Here is a 25,485-nt window from a genome sequence, read left to right on the forward strand (position 1 = left end):
TTACCTACTGGTGACCATAATGCGGGTACACAGTAGGAAACCTTGGCACCAGAAAATGAACTATATCTTTCCGTTTTCAGACTGTTTTCCTTGATTATTAATTGCAAAAAGCCTACAGGCTGCAAATAGTCTTTTGTTTACCTAACAAAGTGTGGTAAATACTCAGGGGTGTCAGAACCGCTGCTTTAGGGGATTAGTAAGAACATCTTAATCATAAATAAATAATTATTCATTTATTCATCCATTTAACTATTCCGTGTTCAGATGTTTAGTTTTTAATTTATTTGGTTTTGCTTTTCCAAAGGGTTTTCAGGCAGATCTTAGAGGTCAAGGATGCCTGTGCCTGCAGGCCATTGGTTAATATTAATGACCATAAGCCAACTGGAAGTCATCAATAGGTCAGAGGTTATCAAGGGGTTGCAGATGGAGGAAGTTAATGTAATTAAAGATGCATCTTGTTGTCGATTGCAATAAAGTGTCGTTTACACTTTATTGCAATGTCTCACTTGAGCTGTGTTTTTCCTATGTGTGTCTTTGTTTATTATCTTAATGTGTTACAGTTTGTTGGATGATCCTTCATATTCTTGCTTTTATTCTATTAGGTTATTTTGTGTAAGCAATTTTGTAGCTACATCCTTATTTGTAAGATGAGTGAACATTAACAGTTAAGGAATTACAACATGACAAAAAGATGAAATGAAAGAGTGAGTAGTGAAAAGCAAACACAGATTACGGGTGATTGATTGTTTGCTCAGTCAATGGCCGTCCATGTCCTTCCATACAAAGATTTTTCAGAGGAAAACCATTAAGTTGTCTGTTACTAATTACATCATGGCTTCTTGCGCAGACGGTTTGCCATATAGAGCTCCTGCGGTCACGTGACTTTTGGTTGGGAGCCACCATTTTGGCAGTCAACATGACCACCGGTGCCAGTGTTTTCTTACCGAGCGAGTATACTTCTCATTTTAATTCAAGTGAAATTCGGCTTTATAGTACAAAATTAGAGAGATTAAATATAAGCGACCCATATAATTCACCCGGTGTGCTTTTCAAGAGCATAACCTCCTGCTCTGAAGACGATGTACCCGACTTGCGCTACGCAGACATCCACAGCTATCTTGTAAGCTTTCCATCAGTGTACTCAGGAGACTCCCTCAGAGCGTACAAAAGCTTGGAGGCTTACAAATGGTGTCAGTCCGGCTTCGTAAACAACATTCAACTGTGGAGTCTTACATCCAAAAACTTCGGCATCATCACTGCAAGGGTAAGTATTAAATTATTCCAGTTTGATAGGCAGTGTCACGTTAGCATTGTTTGTTTATTAGCTTGGCTAGCTACGGAAGTGTCACGTTAGCATGTTTTTTAGCTTGGATAGCTACTGCAGTGCATCTGTAACTTGCTAGTTTGTATTTTTGATCGTACTCAACCAAAGTGGCTGGCGTTTTTTACCTTTATTTATCTGTTTTGGAATTTCATATAGGTTAATCACTCCCAAAGGCTTAATGAAAGTCAACTAAAGCCATGGGTGGTGGTGAGGAACGACGGTGTTGTGCTGGGAGCCCACTGCAACTGCACAGCGGGACTCGGGGAGAGCTGCTCTCATGTGTCAGCTGTTCTCTTCAGTCTGTGGGGAAAAAACAACGCAAGGCACGAGGAGATCAGCTGCACATCCAAAAAATGCAAGTGGGCCTCTCCCAGTGAGGATGCTGCGAAGAATGTGGAGTACCTGCAGGGCAAGGACATCATATTCAACCATACTCAACAAAATAAAAAGGGGAATTCCACCAAGGGTACCTCTGCGCCCCCATCTTTCCCACCCCTGACTGCTGCTGAGCAAACACAGTTCTACCAAAATCTCTCACAGTGCCGGACTCAAGATGGGAAGTCCTGCAGACCTGCAGTCCTGTCAGTTGTTCGCGGGTACGCCACATCCTATGTACCCAAGGCTGTCAAGCTAGATTTACCTGAACCCCTTACCAGTCTGTATGACAAGAAGGCAAGAGACCTGAACCTGGCTGAATTACAAGAGCGTGCAGAAGGAATATTTGAGGACTTGACTGTCACTGAAGAACAGGTACATAACATATTCTGTTTACTAATGACTGAAATCTAAGATCTACCATGTTATGTGCACGTGTACTGTGTGTGCGCTATCTTGCAATGTAAATGAGAAACTGTTTGGATTGCCATGTTTTCAGAGTGATATTGTAGAGGAGGAGACCCAAGCACAGTCCAAGTCCAGAATTTGGTTTGATCAAAGGAGTGGTAGGGTGACAGGATCTACCTTCAGAGCAGCAACAAGAACAGACCTCAGAAAGCCAGCCGTGTCTCTCATAAGACAGATATGTGACCCAAAGTCCCATGTTTTCAGCAGTGAGGCTACCAGGTATTCATGGGCAGAGAATTCCAGCCAATGTCAACATGCAGTTGAACATCCTAACATACTCCAAATAGCATCCCAAAAGTTTCTGCCTTGTTGTAAGGTGTCAGCTGATGTTCATCATCCCAAAAGTAATGGGCATATGCATTTGATTACTTATTGTATGAAACATTGTGACATGTGCATCAGCAGACACCTTACAATACAGCTGTATCATGTGGGATGATATATGCCACATCTTCAGGAAGGTACTGACAAGTCAAGGGTAGTGTGTGTGAGCATTACAACTGCATGTTGAAATCAGCTGGAATTTCCCTGTAAACTAAAATAGGGTGTGCAGTGTGTAATCTCTTCTATGTATGTGTTAACTTACTTACGTACAACATATGGTGTACAAGAAAATTAGTGTGAGGTGAATGAACAGAGAGGGTAAATGCAGTAAGTACTAGGCTATTCTTTAAAAAGAAGTGTAAAACCAAGTACAGCATTAAACATTTGTAAAGGGCAGGGAGGTAGCAATGTGGGGTGGCATTACTATTGTCCAAAACTCATATTTCCATTGTTTCTTCAGATGGGGATGCAATAATGAAGAACTGGCCAGAAAATACTACGAAATGCAGCATCGCCTATCACACACAGACGTCCTGGTGCGACCAGCCGGATTTAGAATTTCACCTCTGCACCCATTTATCGGGGCCTCACCTGATGGGTATGTGTCCTGTAGCTGCTGTGGTACAGGTGTCTTAGAAATGAAGTGCCCATTTTCTGCAAAGGAGCTTTCTGTCAATGAAGCTGTAAATTCTGTTGCACACTTTTGCCTTGAACAAGATTCCCTAGGAAAAATTAGACTTAAGCGAGACCATGCATACTTCTACCAAGTGCAGATGCAGCTATTTGTTACCAAATTGGCATACTGTGATTTCATTCTGTGGACTGAAAAGGAAGGTGATTCACCCTTTGTGGAACGCATTACATTTGACCCAGAATTCTTTCTCAAAGAACTTGAACTTGCTCGTGACTTCTTCCTAAAATGCATCATCCCAGAGCTGTTAGGCAAATGGTTTTCTGCACCAAAACAAGCAACTGCAAGCACCGATCCCCAGCAACAGTGGTGCTACTGCCGTGCACCTGCGGCAGGGAATATGCTTGTTTGTGCCTCAGGGTTCTGTGCCGTGAAGAGGTTCCACCAAACCTGCCTTCGGATGAAAAGGGTACCGAAACAGTGGGTGTGTCCTAGTTGTAGGAAACTAATCAATGCTCAAAAAAAAAAAAACATAATTACTTAGTCTTACTTACTTACGAAATGTGTGAATATGAATGAGCTGATGCAATGTAAATATTTTATTAATTAATAAACAACTGTTAAACCAATGTCTTCTGTGTCTGTAGCAGTATCTGTAGCGATCTTAAAATGTGGATAGGTCACTCAAATCTAGTGAGTGAGAAAAGAAGTCACAAGAAACAAGTGAGAAGCGAATCAAAAAGGTTTATTTTCTGTTGACGCACAAATTCATCACTCAAAGGGCACCACAGAATCAGGTACATTTGTTAGTCCACAACATACACTCACAATTTTATCAAGATAAGTAACATCATTTTCTTTCTCTATGTCTGTGAAAGTTATTGGCACAGTGCTTTGTAAGATAGTATATTTCTGACGAAGTACTCCTATGACTCTTTCGATGTGAATCCTTAAAGAGGCTAGAGATCTTGTATTCTCTATGTCAGCAGGATCTAACTGTGTTTTTCCACGAGTAAATGCTGGAATTTTTAATTCAGCCTGACACCTTTCAACAGACTCTTTCACCAGAAACCCCCTGTCTGCCAAAACAACATCCCCTGGGAGAATATTAGGTAAAAAAGTACTGTGTTCTGTAATGAACTTATCACTGGTGCGACCTCCCCATCCAGTAGAAATGAAACAAATTGAACCTTGAGGGCAAATGGCAATTAAATATTTCATGGTGTGATGTGATTTGTATCTTGAGTAACACTGCGCACTGGGTCGCAATCTACTTGGTTTCTCTAGAAATATTTCAAAGCAATCAATGATACAAACAGTCTTCTCGTAGTCACCATTTCTAAATACATATGGAAGAGATGTTCTTAAAGATTCTCTTTCAGGCCACACCACTAGGCTTGGCACCAGTCTACAATACATCAAATTAACACAGTTTTTGAAGTGCCTGGAGACAGTAGTTGGGTCGATGCCAAAATAAAAACCCAAAAAGTCAAATGTTAAGTTCATTCGAAGCTTCATCAAAGTCAACATGTATTGTTGAAAACATGTTATTGATGATTTAACTTTGAGAAATGGAGCCAGATATTGAAAAATGGTCATGAGACATGCATAGGTTGCCAGCCCAGTGAGGACATTCACCTTTTTATCATTGTTATTTAAACTAATCTCTGTCAGGGTCTTCCTATTAATCTTTTCCCTTAACAACACATTTTCAGCCCTTAGAGCTTGGCATTCTTGCTCAAGACTCTGGATGCGGGTACAGCAGGTTTCAGAGGTGCATGGTGGTGTTACTGGTTCAGGCTGGACAGGATCATCGGCTGAGTCTTCCAACGGATCTGTGATGGGGGGCTCCTTCAAAGGCTCTGTGATATGGTCTTCTGGGGCTGCATCAGTTGATGTCCTGATGAAAACACAGAAGCAGCAAAATAAGCTTTCATGCATACAATACTGATGGCAGTTTGACATGTTTACATGTTTACAGTTTGACATGTTTAATGGAAATCATATGATATTAGCCTTCATTAAATGACTGGTGTGACGTTATTGTTTATAACCATATCACGGCAGTTAACTATTTGAAATAAAATAATCTGAATAACACACCGATCACAAGTAGACCCAACATGTAATCAGACAGGAGTTTGATCTACCCACCTTTGACGGATGGCTTCTGCAGATATCTTTGCCTGCTCTACTTTGTGCAGTTTAGCCTTCTGCCTTCTGTTAAAAACCTCCAGTCTCGTTTTATGTCTCCTCTTCTCTGGAGATGGAAGGTAATCGAAAATTGAGGGGATAAAATCCGGACTCAACGGATTATCACTCTTTCTCCCTACAAAATAAGAAGGAATATTTCAACACGGGTTTGTTTACCACTAGCTTGCTACAAGCTAACTTGCTAACTGGCTAGGCTGCGCCAGAGCCACACTTGTTGAGTTAAAAAGGGACATCACAGTGTCCGTTAGCTATAATAACTGGGTGCTACTTCTTAAATTAAACTAATTAAATTTAATTAAACTGACCAGAAACTTTTTGTAGCATTGTACTGTATTCCTTCACCCACCTGATATGAAGTGATCACTGCATAAGCGAAAGCCAACGGCCGGGGGGTCCCATCTTTCAGTCTTTTTCTGAAGGCTCCTGGCTCTTTTAATCGCTCCAATCCACTTCTCCCTCCTCTCCGCGTCTTTAGGAATGCGATAATACGATACACCTTTCTTTTTCCCACGCCTATTTGTGCAACCTGGTGCACAGCAGTTATCCACCATCCTTGACAGTCTGCCAGTGCCTGTCAATTTACTGCCGCGATGACTGCCAAAATGGCTGCCCCTGTCGTATCTCGTCACGTGACCAGCATATATGACATCATCTGCAGGAGCTCTATAACACGTTACATTAAGAGACATCAGTGTCCCTCCTTTTCCACGCCATCATGATGTTTGATAGGAGACATGTAATCAATGTCATGGTTTGCTTGTATTAGGAATTACTTCCAATTACTTCTGTATTGAGTTCAATACCCAATCTGAGTTTGAAGGTAAAAACCCTGGCAAATAACTAAACCCTCAAAAGAAAAAAGGCAAATGAAAAGCCAGCTTGACAAAAATAATGTGGTCTTTGCTGCTCAAAATAAAATGTTGTGCTAATGATTTCTCACGTTGCTAATTTAGCTCTTTGTAAAATGATTTCGGTATCAAACTGCATTACAACGTACAGATTAGACGTTAGCAGACATTTAAATTGCAATGTCAGGTATGAACTCTCAAGACACATGGTTCTCTGAAGGACGACAGTAACTCAGCCTTTGAGTTCCTGCACAAGCTGTCAAACTGCTGTCAATACAAACAGAATGCATAGAACCAATCAATGCATCTATTCCCACACACTACTGGCTGCGTTTAATCCAATAAGCCACTGGGTCAATAATCAATTGCTAGTGATCGGTGGCAGAGGTTGCTAACCAATGTTTGATTGGCTAAATGAGTCTATGGGGAAAGGCTTTGGCCTTTCTTAATGATATGGTGATTCCAATAGTTTCCAAAGGCACGCATCAACAGGGGGAAAACGTCTATGAATTGTGAACTTCAGAGTAATTTTAGTTAATAGATCAAAGAGTCATTGAGGAATTTTAGACTGAAATGTTTTGTGTTTCTGATTTGTTTTCCCTAAATGATTCTGCTGAAATAATATTGTTAATGCTTCCAGATTTAATAAGACATTTAAAAAAAGGATATATGTTATGTGGGGTTCGTTCCACAACATTACCATAATCCTGACAGTCATTCTTTCTGATATATGTGTTTTATGAGGAACATGATAATCATGCAATGATCATTTCTGCTGATTTGCTGTTCACTTTTTTCTCCGTTGTTTTTAAAAATGGTTTAACAGACATACATCTGTTGTTTATTTTGCTTGCTAAAAAGCTCTCTCTGTCATTCTTAGGGTCCCGGGTGTGACCATTGCCACAGATTTAATCTGCGGTTTTCCTGGTGAGACAGAAAAAGACTTCCAAGAGACGGTAGAATTGGTGAAGCTCTACCGATTCCCCAGTCTGTTCATCAACCAGTTTTACCCCAGGCCCGGTACACCTGCCGCCAAGATGGAGCAAGTACCAGCGCATGTGGTGAGTGTGGACAACGATACAGGGATTCCTTTACTACTAGTCCTCTGACAAAATCGATTTTTGGTTAAATTGAGCAACTCAGGAGTGAAAGTTAGAGAGATATGAAAAATATACCACACTATAATAAGTTTGAAACTGTAGCATTCGATTTGTAAATGTAAGACAGGTATGTTACTCAAGTAACAGATCTAAACAGAAAATTGCAAGTAATTAATAGAATGTATGGAAAAGGTGGTGAAAAAGGTATTAGATAGTCTAAAATGTAGCTACTGGAATTCTGAATGATACATATTCATTGTAGGTAAGGATCTCTGCACTGCATCCTTTTTTGAATTCATGCATATACCATACTTCACTGTAAGCGTGTGTGTGTGTGTGTGTGTGTGTGTGTGTGTGTGTGTGTGTGTGTGTGTGTGTGTGTGTGTGTGTGTGTGTGTGTGTGTGTGTGTGTGTGTGTGTGTGTGTGTGTGTGTGTGTGTGTGTGTGTGTGTGTGTGTGTGTGTGTAGGAAACACAGGCTGTCCCCCTATCATCTGAGAATGTAAAAGCATGTTCTAGTTCTGTCATGACTGCTGTAAAAATGTTAATATTACTAATCCTGAAAGACATGTGTGTGGGGGTGTGTGTGAGAATTTCCATGTCCCCATCAGACAGACAGACACACATGATACACATACAGGATGAAAGCAAACAGTGCTAATGTAAAAATGTTAAGGTCTCTGTCAGAAGTAGACATGTGCTGCTGCAAGTTAACTGGGACCAGAAACAAATCTAAAGCACAGAAATTCTTCCTAAAATCCATAATTATCAAACACTCCACAATGATGGGTGATTTTTTTCCTATAAGGATTGTAGCTTTTTGTCAAAGAAATGGACGAATGAGGTATTTAAAGAAAGAAATTGCGCTAGAAATAGTTTTCCTTGACCCCAACATGAGGCAGTTTTCTTGTTGCCAATATCCAAACAACACATTGTCTCTTTGAGGCTGCTGCTACATTTGAAACTCTTATTGTTCTCTGTACAACCACACAACTCCTGACGGATACTCTCTCCTTCCCTCTCGCTCTTTAAATCTGCTAATGAAGCCATAATTGTTAGGAAAGGCTGTGCAGGAAAGAAGCACAGATTGAACATGTCAGCCTCTACAGTGTTTTGTTGACCTTTTACCACAAAATTGTCTCAGCTACTTTATTTTTGAGGATAACTACATGTCTCTAATATAAATATAAAATGTAAATCAACAGAAAGGTTTGTTGTAGACATGAATGATTATCCTTTATGCATATATTGTTACCGCATTATGGTGGTGAAATTAGAATTAGTCAAAGAAGATGACTGCTTATTTAGTTATGTTCCAAGTTGTCCCATTCATAGTTTCTTACTTAGATAATTTTATCTTCTTATGATACTGGAAAGGTTTTTTCTCCGACCGTTTTTAGTTTGACCTGCTGCATTATACTGCACCTTATACAATCTCTTCTTACATTTGCACTCTCTCATTCTGCACCATCAAAGTGTTGACACATCTCTTTCAAGTGCAGCGTCTTCATAATTCATTCTCTTTCCCCCCCGTCCTTCCTATCTCTCCTGGTTCTCTGAGGAGAAGCTGAGTGTGTCTTAGAGGGATCAATCCCCAGACAACCACATCACTGCTTCTCCTCTTATGTTTTCCCCCTCTGCTTTCTTTCTCCTCCAACTGTCTCATCCCACTTTTATTGTCAGCGGTTGGATGTCAGCACACATCTCTGGACTCCATCCCACAAGCAGCTCTTTGATTGCCAGACTGTAGCATATTGTGGATCTCTGTTTCTTGCCAAATCAGCCGTTTTGTTTGTTTGAATTTTTCTCATAGCTAGTTTTATTGTTTCTTTAATGACTATAAGGTCATAAATTACAGATAAGGCAGAACAAAGTGTTTTAAAAACTTGCTTTTTTCACTGAATCAAGTGTGGCTTTTTATTAAACTGAAAAAGATCACTCACCGCATTGTCATCCGGCATTCTAATAGCCATTCTCATTGGTCGTTCAAATGTTTAGTTTGAAGTAGTTTTATGCATGACACAGGATAGTAAAAGGTGAGAGGGACAGAGACAGGGACTCCGAATAATATGTAAGGGTCCCTTTAACCGTTACACCTGCTTTGGTGGTTAAAGCTGCCCACAACATCACATCATCAGTCAGTGTGCACCTGTTCTTACACACACACACACACACACACACACACACACACACACACACACACACACACACACACACACACACACACACACACCACACACACAGCCCTAAAGACAGATACACACACGCAGCGAGTGGTGGCAGCTAGGCGACGTCTAGGCCATGTAGGGTCAGTCATTAATAAAGTGCACCAGATGGTTTGTCTGGAACACAACTGTGTTGAATAGCCACAGGAGGGATGGATGGGGAGCTAGATGGAGTAGGAAGCCGAGACAGAAAGAGGTCTGTGTGTGTGTGTGTGTGTGTGAGAGAGAGAGAGAGAGAGAGAGAGAGAGGAAAACGGAGATGGATGAAGGAAGAATTAAGGGAAAGCAAGGAATGTATGGTAAGTATGAGTGGGGATGCAATATTATTTGATGACAACCATTTTTCATCAACTTTGTTGTTTTTTAGTTCATGTGTTTATCAGACATATTTTGTATGTGTGTTCAATGTTTTAGTTTATTTTATGGAGGAAGTGAAATTCTGTGTCATGTTGAAATGTTTGATGTAGTGTATTCAAGCCCCTACTCCCACTTAGCCTAACAATAATAAAATGAGGAAGAAAGAAACAGCTACAGGGATGTGGTCATTGTGGCTCCTGGAGGGGAACCACACCTGTAATAAAATTGCATTGGCCGCTATGAGTACTCACCTACCGTACGTACCAGCTGATGGGACTGAGGATTTCAGTCTCCCCATGTTGCTGTTGGGAAGCTTGTGGTGTTTGCCTATGGTTTACATTAACCTTACATCAGTAGCACACTGCCCTTTAAAAGCAACTGCAGATATTCACCCTTTCTTATCACTATGGGACGCAGACATGACAGTTTCCCTTTTCCACTATTTGCCCCATGATTAATGGGATGCGAAGCAGATTTTTAGACAAACCTAATCTCGTTCTAGAAGATTGTAGCACCAACGTACTGTTTTCAGTGATTTAGTGTTTCTCAATGTTACGGACCTTGCAGGAGAGATGGATGTACTGTAAGGGTGTTTGGGACATAAAAGCAGGTGCAGGTCACTGTAGCTACCATCCAGAGCTGGTCATTTGGTAGGAGGTGGTGAGGCATGACCACGGGATCTCGTGGTTTTTGACAGCAGCAGACATTCTGTATGAGGAGATGGTTAATTGAACTGTCAATACACCACATTCACCAGAATACAAGAGTCACACCGTGTCACGAGTGAATTGTCTAAGTGTGTGTGTTCTGGGTAATAGGAAGGAAAAGATCATGGGAATTGAAGGAGGTTGGTTTGAGAAAGATTGCCTTGGATATACTTAGAAGTGTTATTAGTATTGAGTAGTTTTCTTATTTTGAACATTCTGTGCAATTTTACCATATAGCCTTCAACAAATGCAGGAAATTAGCTTAAAAATAGAGACTGAGTATTCCAAAAGAGTACTATTCGTTATGTAAATGTGACTATAAAGGGCAGACTCTTCGGACTCTGTTAGTGTTGACAAGTTGTTTTTTCACATTTAGTCTTTTTGTTGCTTGGACACCGAGTTGGCTAGTGAAGTAGCAGCATTACACTCTTCTTTAAAAAGTGTGTGTTAAAAAGATAATTTGCTAGTTCATAGATTTGATCATATACCTTAATTATATTTTGATGATATAACAACAAGAAATAGATAAATGTTTTCTCTTACTGTCTGATTTACGGTCATAACAAACAAACCGAGAGATTGATCTCGTTGTTTGGAGCAGAGACACCCTACAGAGCTGCGATGTGGTCCAGGTGTTTTTTTTGTGTCTGTAGATCCAACTTATTACCTATTGTAATAAATGATATATGAGCTTGGGCAGATGGAAAGAATAGGAGACCACAGGGATGGAGGGAGAGAAGGGAGCATGTTGAGAATAAAGGGATGTGAATGCTATTAGCTTGGATCTCCATAATCATCCCCAGGTGACTAGAACTTAGCCTTGATAAATGGACTTGCTGAGTGGAAGGTGTGTGTGTGTGTGTGTGTGTGTGTGTGTGTGTGTGTGTGTTTGTGTGTGTGTGTGTCCATTTGTATGCAAGGAGGAGTTGAGATTGAGCAGCTGCTGGAGCGAAAGGGAATGAAAAAAGTGATAGAGAGGGAGATTAGCTATTCTAGTGGGACAGTGTTTTTAATTTCCCCAGGTTGTAATTGGTTAAGAACTCCATTACCCACAAGGCAGCAGTGAGGCAGCTGTCAAAGTGAAGCAGCTGGCCAGCCACTAGTAGCTCCATCTCCTAGCTTCAGTATAATTTATCTACGCCTGGACACCAGGCAAACACTTGCGTAGAGACACACACACACACACACACACACACACACACACACACACACACACACACACACACACACACACACACACACACACACACACACACACACACACACACACACACACACACACACACACACACACACACACACACACACATACACATACATTCTTTCTCTTCTCCCAAATGCAGACACTTACTGTCTCACACACACACATCAGGGGAGATAATAACACTTGACTAAAGGCAGTAGAACAGGTATTAAGGTTGAGTTAATGGTTAAGTTGCTGGCTGGGGCAGGTATGTCTGCGTGTGATTAATGAGGACACAGCTCACTACTAAAAGAAGGGATAACACTTTGCATTTTAATGATCACCTTTTTGCTTGCCACATTCAAAGGCATGCAACCTCAATGGGTCTACCTGTATGCCGTTCAGGCTACAGTTTGAACTTGCTGCAGGGACAGACAGTAACACTGTTATATAGGTAGATAGGTAATATTTGAGAACAAAGCATAAATAACATTTACTTAAGAGTGTGTGTTCAACACTAAAAATCACACATTTAGAATGGATATTCTAAATATGCTTTGGATATATTTACTTTATTATTTGAAGACCTAACTGCATGTTTAAATACATTGAATTGTTTTTGTTTATTGGTCTAAATTAAATAATATATATTTCCGAAATCTTAATGTATTAACAATGTACAGTGTATGGCTTGTGTACACCTTGTTGAGCCGAACAATACTAATACAATCCAACATATCTGGAACAGGTTATAATCATGTGTCGTCTGTAGAGAGAGAAAAGGTCGCCACCGTGCTGCTCATCGTGATGCTTTAGGAAGTGTTAATACTTTGCTGAGAGGCAACACCACACACAGATTCTGCCTAAGGTTTCTTTTTTTTAGGAAAACAACCCACAGTCACGCCGTGGGCGTAGGCTCTATAGCACTAACATCTGTCTGTCATTAGGGAAAGACTAACGGGCACATACTGGTGAGCCAGAAGCTCTTACAGTGCAGTCTAAGGCAAGATCACTGTTACCTTGCCCCATGACACATTCCCACTCATACTGACATACATGTACTGACTCGTATAGGCACACTCAAAACAACAAATACACACACTTCAATGTCTCAGGGAGTCATGCATTAAGCATTTTATCAAAACATTTGCTAACATTAAACCAATAGCATGACCTTGCTGGTTGTGTTGGCATACACAGATAACTATGTAATAACAAATCTCTTGCATCCATTTGAAAGTGTCTTGGCATCTCATCTTATAAGTCAGTACATCTATTTAATTTAGGTTAGAGAGAACATTGAGGGCAGGAGTTCAATAAAACTCAGATAAAGTAAACAAAGTCAAACAATTGTATACTGTAGAAGTATTCAAATAAAGTAAAATACAGATAAAACAAACATCAGAACAATCAAACCAACCTAAACCATTGCACACTTACACACAGACCCTGAGCACTGACACTAAGTTGGACAGTTTTTTTTTCCTTTTGGTCTGTTGGTCTTTAGTTGCTGCTGATTTTCACCGACATCTTACTTTTGAAAGCTGATAGAAACTTTGCTTAATAATTGTATCCTTTAATCAAATCAGGATAACTGCACCCAAGAATAGCATATTTTGCCTAAAAGTCCAGCGTTGTGCCAATAGCTTTACTTTTTACAATTTTTTTATGTTGAACAGCAGTGTTTTAATGAAGCCTCTGAGTTTATGTGTGTTTTTGGCATCAGGGTGTGTGCTCCTGTGTACAGCGCTCCTGCATGTGTTCGGAGTCTGCGTATGAATACAAGTGTACACATCCATGTAATGTCACTTCCCGTTAGACGCAGCATCCGTCTCTGGTGGCAACAACAGATGGATGTAATAGTAACAACCATCGTTCATCATCACCACGGTGACAGGTCCATGTGCACACACAAACACACACATAAACACACACAGTGGCTTTGAATTTCTGGGATGTCACTAACAACCACAATGGCTTGTTAGATTAACTTTTCTGGTTGATGAACCACGTGTAGGGAAGCTCACACATTCATACCTGTATACAGATACTATGCTGGAAGCTAATAAAGCTCTTAAAATTAAAAACTAAATGGAATAGGAAAGGAAAGACCGAGTCACTCCAAGGTACCTGAACTAGCTGAACATTTGACAGTAACAGGGTGTTTTTAGATCATTTAAGTGCTGCAGTGTTTCTCATACAGATTACAGGTCTCTATTAGTGGCAGGTCGGATTAGTTTATTCAAATGATAAAAATGTAGTTTCTTGTTTTAATGCAGTATTCTTTTCTTATGGAAATATCGTATGGAAAGTGAAAAGTTCATTGACCAATCCAATGATTTGTCAATATAAGACAACGTGATTTTTAACTACAGTATCCAGGTGTAAGCAATCAAATGAAGAAAAAAAGTTCAAACTTTGGGAACGTTCACATCTCTGTCCTCCAGTAGAGACTTCTGCCACTGGCTACTGATTAAGCCCACAGGTGCAAGGGTTGTATTTTGTAGATGAGAACATTTCATTTCACTTCCACTTAGTCACCTTTTTCCATTACACATGTCCTCCTCCTAACCTCCATCAAGAAAGGTGGCCACATCACTTCCTCCTTCCTTCAGTCCGGCTGTGTTCCTTTCTCTCACTGTTGTGTGTTTTACTGTTTAATATTTTGTTCTATCGCTCTTCTTTTCTTAAATTGAATCTGTTTTTCACATTTTACATTAAAATTACCTTGTATTCGGCATGTTTTCACACATTTGTCTTTTTTGTACAGCATGTGTTTGTGTGAGTCAGTGTGAGAGCCAATGTTGGTGAGTGTGCCTGTAGTGTGTGTCTTTTAGTAGGTGTGTGTGTATGTGTGTTTGTGCTACTGAGCTGGCTAAATTCTGCTGGGAGCTCATTGGAGCCTGAAAAATTATTTCCTGCAGTTATATCTTGCAGTTACACACACACACACACACACACACACACACACACACACACACACACAGTTGAGCATCACCGTATACTGAATGATGGTGAAAGTGATGAAGGGAAGGAAGGAGGAAGAGAATGGTGTTGAGGAGCAATGATGAGAGAGATTCTCTCACCTAAGGTGCTCCAGGCAGAGAGAGAATGTGGAGGGACATACTTATAAGGAGGAGGATGGGTGAGACAGTGGAGAATGATTAGTGAGAGTTCTCCCTCACTGGAGAGAAGCATAGGGAGCGAGGGAGAGGCAGAGCCCGGAGGGATAAGCGGAAAGGCAAAGAAAACGAGAAAAGAGGGATTTGGAGATTCTGGAGAGCCTTTTGGCAGAGAGAGCACGAGGGAATCAGGTGAAAACAAGAAGAGGATGGTAGACGGACAGGGCCGATGATTACAGGATTGTGTGGATCACAAGAGCCCTGGTTGAACAGAGAAGGAGATGTGAAGAGATACACAGATGGAGGGAATAGAGAGGAGGGTGAGGAGTGATGAGAGGTGCGTTCGCACTACTAGAGACGGAGAACAACTGAGAAAGGCCAAGTGGTGTATTTTGCCAAGGGCAAAGAGTCCACTCTCTACCATTAAACACTTCTACACCAATACATTTTTTAACTTCTTTTCCTCATCTTTCCCATATGTTTTTTCTCTTACCCGCTGCTTTGTGGCATTTCTTTCAGTACCTTATTCTTTCCACTTTCACTGTTGAACAACACTAGCACAGCTTCTACTGTAATTTCATTTTAATTTTTGAGACTTTGTCCATCTTTGCCAGCTCAACCACACACCTCTACGTATTAATAGATGTTTCTTCCTCCTCTGCCTCCATCCTTTTCCTTTTTAACATCCTATAGCTGCATTTGACTGTCAAGCTATAATGATGCCTGAGTGTGATAGCAGAGCGACTTGTAGATTGTCTGCTCCATATGTACATATCTGGCCTAAGGACATTGAATGCTACCCTTTTCATACACTGAGAAGAGGAAGGGAGCTAGAGAAGAGTGCATAATGCACGGTCCCTTTAGCTACAGTAGCGTGTACATATATCCTTCCCCCTTAGCCAGACATGGCCTAATCAGCGAGGTAATTAGCACTCTTTGTAACTGCATCGGCCTCATGTAACTGATTGCATTAACAACTGCCACACATCAAACAGTCATGTCTCACACTTTTGCATCTCATTACACATTAAGGACACGCAAGGTTAAGGCCAGACTTTGAGTGGGAGTAAAAGGAGAAAAGTAGAAATATATTCTGACACAGCTGATGGGCATATACATGTTTTCCCCCTCTGCTCTTCCATATTTTATAGATGTAATAAATACATGTAGGCATTATTCTCAGCTATAGGGATTTGTTCCCATTCTGTTTCAGTGACCCAAAAACAATGTTATAACAATTTATAACAATTTATTGTTTAATTATTGATTATATGTGCAATCGATGAAAGAAGAAATGCCAAGCAACAACAATAGCGATAGTTTGTCATTGTGAGCCGTTTACTTGTGTTGGTAAAACGGATGCGTAAAGCTTGAAAAGATGGGTTATGTCACCTTTCTCCTGGTGCTTTGCTTATCGTTTTCTGTATGGTGTATCTCTATATTCTCATCCACCATCTTTGTTGGTGACGTTACAGAGTGTAGGAGTCACGTTTCTGAATCTGACTTTCTGATTGGATGCCTTCACAGCCAATCGGAGTGTCTGATTTAGAGGGTTTGGTGTAAACCACTACCAACAGCTACATTCTCCTCAGGGTAATGTGAGATGTGAGACACAATACTCCCATGAATACCCCATTCTGGTTCAAAGCATGCCTGGTGCCCCTGCGTGTGACTGCACAGGAACTGCCATGATTTACATCCTGTTTAGACACACAAGATTAAAAACCGCCCATCGACATTGCCCAAAAGAATGGGCCTAACTCATGAACAGAAGAAGTTAGAAGTTTGTAATCACTTCTGGCACAATCCCAACAAATGTGTGCAACCCTCTGTGTTGAAGACTTTTTACAATAGTATGGTTAGCAGTTCTGTTTTAATTAAATAAGTTAAAAATTCAAGGTGCGTTTTTAGATATTTTCTGTTTTATGGCCAAATATCCCCCATTGTAGTGTATAGACATCTTTAATGAGTGACATATAACATTACCTTAGGTTGTGCTGATTTATGGGATGTGTAAAACTAGATTTTTGCTGTGAAAAATGATAATTTACAGGGCAAAAAAACTAAATGTACAAAAACGGAAATGTGGGTCTGATTATTTTCATCCATGATGTATGAAAATATATTGAAAAAAGTGATATACAGTATATACACAACGTAAACCCTGATCAAGGTCTCTGACAGGTTATTTATTTCTCCCATGTGAATACAAGTAGATAGTGTAGCCATACTGAATGAATGCTGTGAATGAATTACCTTTTCAGGGAGAATAACTAAATAGCTCATCATTTGACATCATCTTTACTGAGACCAAACAATAAACAGCTACTCCGCTCAAGTTTGATGTACAGTGTCTGAATTTAGGCTTCAAGTCCATCAAAATAATATATACAAAATAATTCAAGAAAGCCATGAAATCTTAACGGAAGTCACATTCAAAATGTTATCACTTACGTATGAATGGAATACCTTTCCTATTGTAGATGAATGGGATTGTATTTATTTATATACCGTACTTCATCTACATCAAGCCCCAGCTTTTTGCATTGCTCTTTAACCTGTATTATACATGCATTATATGATTCCTTTTTATATTTATTACATTTCTATTTCTTTCTTTGTTGTCAACAGAAAAAGCAGAGGACTAAAGAGCTGTCTCAACTCTTCAAATCTTACAACCCCTATGACCACGAGGTAAGACGCTTTAAGTATTCAGCCTCCTTCACCTCTTGAGCAAAAGCCTTCACTTGGCTTTGAAGGAGTTGTAAGTCACCATCATCGTATTGTATTTATAGCTGTGATGGGTTTGTTGTCTCCTCAAGACGGACACCTCTTGTCGCCAATCTAGTGAAGGAGGACAGCTCAAGTGTTTGTTACTGATTACTGTGTGTGTGTGTGTGTGTGTGTGTGTGTGTGTGTGTGTGTGGTGTGTGTGTGTGTGTGTGTGTGTGTGTGTGTGTGTGTGTGTGTGTGTGTGTGTGTGTGTGTGTGTGTGTGTGTGTGTGTGTGTGTGTGTGTGTGTGTGTGTGTGCTCATACATTATGAGGTTAACATCTGACAGCAGACTGAACATGCCTCTCTTCAGGCATGCTTATGATGATGAGACTCCTGTGAAAGCAACGTGTGTGCGCTGAGTTCTTATATAAAGATGTCCTTCCGAAAGTGACAAGCCCATGACAAGAGCTGTCACCACGTTTCGTTACCGCCACGCAAAGAAAAAATGTATTTTGACATATTGGACGAGGGGACCGTGTGTCTTTGCGTATGGCTACTCACGGCCTAAAATATTTCCCTCTTGCTTTTTTTCGCTTTGTAAATAACACTGGTGAGTGATATATTGTTGCCCACTGTCTGAGCAGTGGTGTGAAAAGTACTTCTGGATTTGATGAAAAGCAGACTACTGTAGAAAAAATGCTTCTCCGGCAGAGTGACTGTTGTGAGCAAGTTGTTGATTGAAGCCCACCTGTCATTTGTCACACTGTCATTAAGCAAAGTTTCAGCTTGGTCAAGTGACTTTTGCAGAGTTTATATCTCTGGGGGTGGGTTGTGCCTGTGCTGCTGTTGTTTTATGTTACACTCTAATTAAGAGCATATGAGAGTGATCACGTTCAAACTGCGGCATGGATCTTTGCCTCCCACTCTCGGAAACAAACACACACACACACACACACACACACACACACACACACACACACACACACACACACACACACACTTATTAATAGTATCACACATGAAACACAGATGCACAGAAGTTTGTACCTAAGCTCACAAACAGGAAATGTGAATAGATCAAAGTTAGTTGAGAATATCTTCATAGTACATTGAACTGTTTGCATCAAATCAGATACTTAGTATTTGTGAACATGCTTTCTCCTCAAGTAGGATTCCCAGAGGAATTGCTAAAACCAACTCTAGGAAAGTGTACCGAGTGTGCTTTGCTGAGCCTCCCCAACCAACAAACTGAACTATTTGTTCTTTTAAACTATGTTGTGATCACTGGTCTCTGTGTGTTCCTTGTCAGCGTGCTTATTCCTCAAGGATTTGATTGGTTATGTCCTACCAATCCCAATTGCAAGTCAGGGTTTCAAGGTAAAGGCTAGCTTATGTCCCTGAATGTGTTGCACATTACAAACCCCTTCTAAAACCTACTTGCCCAAAGTCCGTCCGTATATGTATGTTTTGTGTGAGCATAAAGGGGGTGAGTGTTTCATTCTTAGAAGAAAGATTTTGTGTGAAGTAACACTTAAAAGGCACTGTGTGTCCCACAGTTCTTAGACCTCTAACATCACTCTGAGCCGCTGTGAAGTTTGATATCCTCTGGGACGAAGCCCCTGTCCATTTCAAAGTTGCAGCTAAAGATGAAACATGGCTGTAGTCAGAGCCCCAAACCTTCTGACATGTACTCTGAGAAAGAAAAAGAAATATTTCAAATAGTCTTATTCTTTCTGTTTTGTATGCATTGAGAACATTCTTGTAAACAGTTATATTGAAATATAAAATTCAGACAAAGTGAATAATAAAATTGCTACTGATAAAAATAATGACATGCATTGATGTGCTACATTTCTGACTGTTACACAACATCATATGTTTTTTAATCCCCAGCAGGGTAATTCTTCATCTAAACTTCTGATAACCTTGCCTATTTCATTATATTTAGTGGATACAATGTGTCAAAACTAATCCTACCCTATTATATGGTATCTGTTAGCCTTCATACATAAATATTTTTAACATGTCTAGCAAGTTTCTTGTAAATCTTCCATGCAGCACAACTCACAGCCATTCTCCTCGAGGTCCTGTTTCCATAGATTGTGTAGATGTGCAAATAAATCCTCTTGCATTACAAACCCAGATAGCCGTGAGATATGATTTAATGATAATAAATCTAATGTCAAGCATGTTTCCTCCCAGATCAAGCTCGTTTCCGGCTGTCCTTGCCCATGTCCACGCACCGTGGAAATGTTGAGGCGAATCATCTTGTATTAAGCCCATATAGCCGTTAGATAGAAATAAATGAAGTCTGATAATGTCCCTCATTTTACATTAAATTCCCTTGGGTGTCTGGCCTTTCAGTTTACGGTTTATGTAAGGATGTAATGTGTTTACTAACACACCCCAATGTGTGTGTGTGTGTGTGTGCCACGTGTAGAGAGATAGAGAGAGAGGGAGAGCGACAGCTGGACTTAGAGGGAAGGGAGAAATTGGTGTCTTTAAAGCCTTTATTGTTACTACGCATCCTCGTATAGGTATGAAAAGGTAATTAATAAAGAGTCAGGGAAGGGGTGCTGGGTTAGTGAGGCTTTAATATTCCATAGCTCCAGGCTACCAACCAAATCAAACAATGTTTTTAAATGAAATAATTGTTGAGGTTTATTTTAAACCATGCTTTTTTTCTAATCTCCCATGGCTAGCTCTGAATTACAAATGTGGAAAATGGCTAGCTGAAGCGCACAGGAAACTGCCAGTCAATTAGAATCCTTTTTCTTTCTTTTGGTCCCATTGTTTCTTTCTTTCTTTCTTTCTTTCTTTCTTTCTTTCTTTCTTTCTTTCTTTCTTTCTTTCTTTCTTTCTTTCTTTCTTTCTTTCTTTCTTTCTTTCTTTCTTTCTTTCCTTTTTTTCCTACACTTTGCCTATGTAAATTAAACAGCGCTGTAACTATAAATATGTCTGAGGTAGATGCTGTCTTTTGTGTTCATTTACATGTAGACAATTATACTCATGTTGAAGAGACAAAAGTGTGTGTGTGTGTGTGTGTGTGTGTGTGGAGTGTCTGAGAGAGTGTGTGTGTGTGTGTGTGTGTGTGTGTGTGTGTGTGTGTGTGTGTGTGTGTGTGTGTGTGTGTGTGTGTGTGTGTGTGTGTGTGTGTGTGTGTGTGTGTGTGTGTGTGTGTGTGTGTGTGTGTGTGTGTGTGTGTGTGTGTGTGTGTGTTGTTCCTGATGATTAATGTGAAATATCCTATAGCCAGATGGTGCTGAACAAGGCCCATCCATCAGCAATGAAAAGACCAGTGGGCAGAAAGCTGGCGGAGCACTTTGTCTAGGGCCAATGCCCCACACTGGACACACACACACACACACACACACACACACACACACACACACACACACACACACTCTCAGACACTCCACACAAACAGACTCTCTAAGGCCTTGACTGTGTAATGCACTGAGCCATGTTGGAGCCTTGTATTTTGTTTTGCAGTACAGGTTCATGCTTGTTTTTTTTTGCTCCCTGTGTCCCAGTTGAGTGGTGCTTCCTCACCCTTAAAACAGCGCTGGTAGAGTTTTGACATGTACTGGCCTGCATCTTATTTTGGTCCCAAGACAGAGTCTGCGGCTCAAATAATTGCATTTGGTACCGTTCTAGTTCATGATTTGTACTGTATTGGTAACCAGAACCAGTCAGTCACCTGAAAACCACATTCATTTACAATTAACCAGATCTGCCTTCCTTACACATATTTATACATGTGATCATAAAGTACAGCCAATACTTCAACCCTCTATCACAATTGAGTTTTCGGCTGGTACAGAAGAGCTGTTCCTCATTTAATTAGGGGATTTTAAGCTGGCAACTTAACGGTCTGAGCCCTTGTGTCTCTCACCGCTGCCGTCCCTGTTGTTTCTGTTCACATTACATCTAATTATAATTGTTTATATCCATCACTGAGAGGGATTATGCACATTGCAACTGGCAAGCTTTCTTTTGTTTGTGTAGAGTGAATGCAGTTTATTTGCCTGTGCAAACGTCTGCTAAGTGTTGCTCTGTGAGTGTTTGAACACACTACACACTCACAGAGACTTCTGTCCCTTTACTGCATCACCATGTCATCTGGTCCAAAGTTATGCTCCCCGAAGGCATTGGCCTTTCAGGTTGAGGTTGTGAAACTCCCATCATGCTTTAGTCATTCTCAGCAAACGTGTGTGAGAGTGTCCATGCATTCAGCTGTTTCTGGCAGAGCTAATAAAGCCTCTCTCCCCTGTCTCCTCTCACCCCAACTGTCACAGTCTCCCAAGAGCACAGACACAGACACATACATACATTCTCCACGCTGTGTTCCTAGGCCTGAATGACGGGGGTGACAGTTTTCCTTGCGGCAAGAGAGGAGGGACAAGCTGTCAACATGGCCCGCTCCACCTGCCCGGCCACACAGACCAGGAGGGAGAGACATCCTAATGTTATAAATACAGGGAGAGGTGGAGGTAGTTAAATCAAAGGCTTATGATGAAAGACGGAATTCGCAATAAAATAAAACACTTAATTACACTCAATAAACTTCCCCCCTTCAGTTATTCTGAAGTCCCAGTTTGGCTCGTAGAAGTTGACATAATTATTTATCATTTGAAGAAAAAGAGAAAAAAATGTTAATTAGACCAACAATTCTCTCTCCCCCAACAGATCCTTTTCCCCCCTATTTTACACACTTTGTTAAACTGAGCAATTAGTATTCAGCTTTCTTTCCCTTTTGGCAATTTTAATTACATTTATTTTGTAGAATGAGGGTTTTTTTTTTTTAAGCGGCTGTTGTTTTGCGTTGTTGTGAACAGCTAACCTCCGTCTTTGTCGAACTTGACATTTGGTTGCACCGCTTTTCCTGTCCTCTTCTGTTAATTAACTGACTATTTAGGGCAGGGAATTGAAGAACAAAAGAAGATGACAGAAATATTGGTTATGGTGATTTATCTTCTCGCAATGCTCTCCTAACTTGTCTTTCCTCCCATCTGTCTCTTTCAGTCTATTCTGTGAAAGCCATTCTTTTTTCTAGCTGTCTTTAGGTTCAGCGTGGCTCTTTAATAGTCTGAAATGTCTTGAATGTGAAGGTATTTAAAGTCTTTAGTCTGTTAGTTCAGTTCTTTTGTTGCCACCATTCAAAGACAATTGATTATGTTGCCATTATTTTTCTGCTGATAACAGCAACCATTCAGGCATCTCTAATTTGACAATTATGCCGGACTCTGCAATTCATGAAATAGTTATTATTGCTTTTGTTTTGAATGGCAATTAAAAATGCATTTTTAGACTCAGACAAAAAATATCACTGTCAGTATCTCACCACATCACTCTATTGTATCTCTTCCTCTATTTGCTAATGCTCTTGCTTTGTAAAAAGCTTACTGGGAGAAAAAACACACATTTACATGAATAAATGACCAGAAGCAGCAGAATTCGAGGGGGAAAACATGTAGTTACTCAATCATATGAAATTCTGACTTTACTTTACTAATCTTACCATAAATTTAACAGGAATGATCAATCTGTTTAAAATTGTATTTTTTATTTTCCACAGTACCAATAACCCCTCTTACAAATCACATAACATAATAACAGACAGATTTGATATAACAGGATGGATTTCACTTGGAAAATTCCATCCTTTTTGGGGGGGTATGATTTAATCTTGCCCCACATGTATTGTACCTAAGCCATATAGCTAAACACAATCAATATTAAAAAAAAAAGAATGAAGTTGATGCGGAACAGACATGGATATTACAAAATTGGAATGCCTCTTGCTCAAGTCCAAAACACGCATTCTGGTACAACTTTTCTTCGCCAGCACTTACTACCATCTGTTTTGACTTTCAAGCCCTATTTTTTTCTGTTAGATACAGAATTGGAGCAACAAATAATTTCCCGGGATCTGCAGGCGTTTGTCTCCAGCATTTTATGTAAAAAACTGTCTGTTGCCGAATGAGTGTCAGTGTTATTTAAAGGGTTTTTTCTGTCTCTAAGTTTATAGACAAAAGTGTTTGGTTTTACAACCAAGTATTTTCTGCATGGCTTCAGATAGGCTATGATATGTATAGGGTAAATGGTAAATTTGAGCCCCTTCTTGATCAAAGGCAACATTAATTGGAAGAAATGGAATGAGGCCTCTGTATGAGTGTACACACTGGTATTCCACCCACATGACAATGCTGCTTGACACATGGACACGGAAGACACGGTTTCTCTTTAGCTCCTGTACAGTACAGCACTATAGCCATGTATACATGCTCTCAATCTGTCAAGCTCACACAATACATACAGATGTACAGTCCTACAAAAATGCAAACACATTGTGAGCCCCCATAATTACTCAGTTGGTGCCAAACAGACATTTGCCTTTGAAATATTACCAGGTTGTTTATTTTTCTACTGTATGCTACGGCATTTTAAACATTTGTTGAGATTGCTCATCCTTAAAGAAACAGAATGCCTGAATTTTGGACCATGATAATATTTGATTTAAATGTTGTCTATTAATTGTATACAGCCACATCCTTCTCAACACACCTTCGATGCAAATGTGTGCAGCCAACACATTTCTTCAAAGGTCTCATGTTTTCTAAAATACTTAACTACTATTGATATACAGTTACGACAACCCGAAAGCTTAACCTTTAGAAAACAAAACTACATGAGCTGAATTTCTTACAGGCACTCCCAAACCCAAAGCCTTTTCGTCTTCAATATAATATGTTATGTGGCGATTGATTCTTTAATCTCAAAATTGTGCGTACTGGTGTGTTTTCTAACTTACGGAAACTAGAGTGCAAGAACTGACATGCAAAGGGCCCTTTCAACCAACATTAGTCGTGTAGGTTGCTGATTAAAGCATTAGACACTCAACTAAATATATATATATATATATATATATATATATATATATATAGTATATAGCTTTGTAGCAGCTAAATAATAAAAAGAGAGAATATGGATGTTTATACATGGTTTTTGCAAACCTCAGAAAAGTTGTATGACTTCTGTTAGTAAAACCTACCTGGACTGGGAAATGAGACGCTGAAGAAATAAGGGATTCAAAAAATGGCAGTTTGCATGCTTGGTTGACATTTTTTGTTCCTTTAATAACAACATCTGAGGGAAATATCTGCACTTTCACTCCGTTTCTCTCTCACTTGCACTACTCAAAGTGACACAGTGTGTGCTGTAATGGCTTGTTGATTGCTTCCATTTGTTGGGCCAAACGCATCAGCCTGTGAGTTATTCACACACATCAATTCAGACAAGTTCACACACACACACACACACACACACACACACACACACACACACACACACACACACACACACACACACACACACACACACACACACACACACACACACACACACACACACACACACACCAGTGAGCCAGAAGAAACCATGGGTCTGCAGCAACTTATCTTTAACAGCGAGCTCTGTGACTGACATCTGAATGGAGGGGTGGTAGTAGGGAGTGTGTGTGGGGACCGAGAGGGAGAAAGGGACAGATAAATGAGTGAAGGGGGGGGGGTATTAAGCCTGTGTTGCTAAATGGTTTCCTAGACAGGAGTGTGAATGCTTCCTGATTCAGTCAATAGGCCTCTGATTCAGCCAGGCTCATTCAGAAAGGTGAGTGGTTGTGTTTGTATTACCTTTTTTATCCTGCAGCTGCTCGGCTGGCTAAGTGGACTCTCTTTCTTCTTTAAAATAAATCAACCATATGGTTTGATTAAGTATGTCAAGCTATGCTAAAAGGAGGAGTAGGAACAACTGGTAATGACTGAGTTGTGAACATTTTTCCAGTACCTTCTCTTTTAAGGACCAAAAGCAGGTTATACAATATATAGTACCAGA

General features: G+C 40.2%; 3 protein-coding genes across 6 annotated transcripts in view; 2 read left to right on the plus strand and 1 right to left on the minus strand.

The window, feature by feature from the left end:
• cdkal1 (CDK5 regulatory subunit associated protein 1-like 1) overlaps positions 1-25,485 on the plus strand; it is a 202,282-nt gene that overhangs the window by 134,571 nt on the left and 42,226 nt on the right. For both annotated transcript variants that reach the window (XM_063880271.1, XM_063880270.1), the window contains exons 11-12: positions 7,065-7,245; positions 17,509-17,571. In XM_063880271.1, the coding sequence (XP_063736341.1) occupies positions 7,065-7,245; positions 17,509-17,571 (244 nt within the window). The remainder of the gene's footprint in view (positions 1-7,064; positions 7,246-17,508; positions 17,572-25,485) is intronic.
• LOC134861465 (uncharacterized) lies at positions 601-3,727 on the plus strand. Of its 3 annotated transcripts, none has more exons than XM_063878685.1 (3): positions 601-1,264; positions 1,481-2,074; positions 2,199-3,727. In XM_063878685.1, exons 1-3 carry the CDS (start codon positions 917-919, stop codon positions 2,604-2,606), a joined length of 1,350 nt encoding a protein of 449 aa, XP_063734755.1. In that variant the 5' UTR covers positions 601-916; the 3' UTR covers positions 2,607-3,727. The 3 variants fall into 3 exon arrangements, with proteins under 3 accessions (XP_063734755.1, XP_063734757.1, XP_063734756.1); XM_063878687.1 differs by having other exon boundaries at positions 607-1,264; positions 2,952-3,727; XM_063878686.1 differs by having other exon boundaries at positions 607-1,264; positions 1,481-3,727.
• LOC134861429 (uncharacterized) lies at positions 3,847-5,979 on the minus strand. Its single transcript, XM_063878635.1, has 3 exons — positions 5,683-5,979; positions 5,277-5,451; positions 3,847-5,022 (listed from the first exon to the last, which is right to left on the minus strand). The coding sequence occupies exons 1-3, from the start codon at positions 5,885-5,887 to the stop codon at positions 3,894-3,896; spliced, it is 1,509 nt and encodes a 502-aa protein (XP_063734705.1). The 5' UTR covers positions 5,888-5,979; the 3' UTR covers positions 3,847-3,893.

The sequence above is a fragment of the Eleginops maclovinus genome, chromosome 3 (genome assembly GCF_036324505.1).
Source record: "Eleginops maclovinus isolate JMC-PN-2008 ecotype Puerto Natales chromosome 3, JC_Emac_rtc_rv5, whole genome shotgun sequence".
In the NCBI taxonomy this organism is placed as follows: domain Eukaryota; kingdom Metazoa; phylum Chordata; class Actinopteri; order Perciformes; family Eleginopidae; genus Eleginops; species Eleginops maclovinus.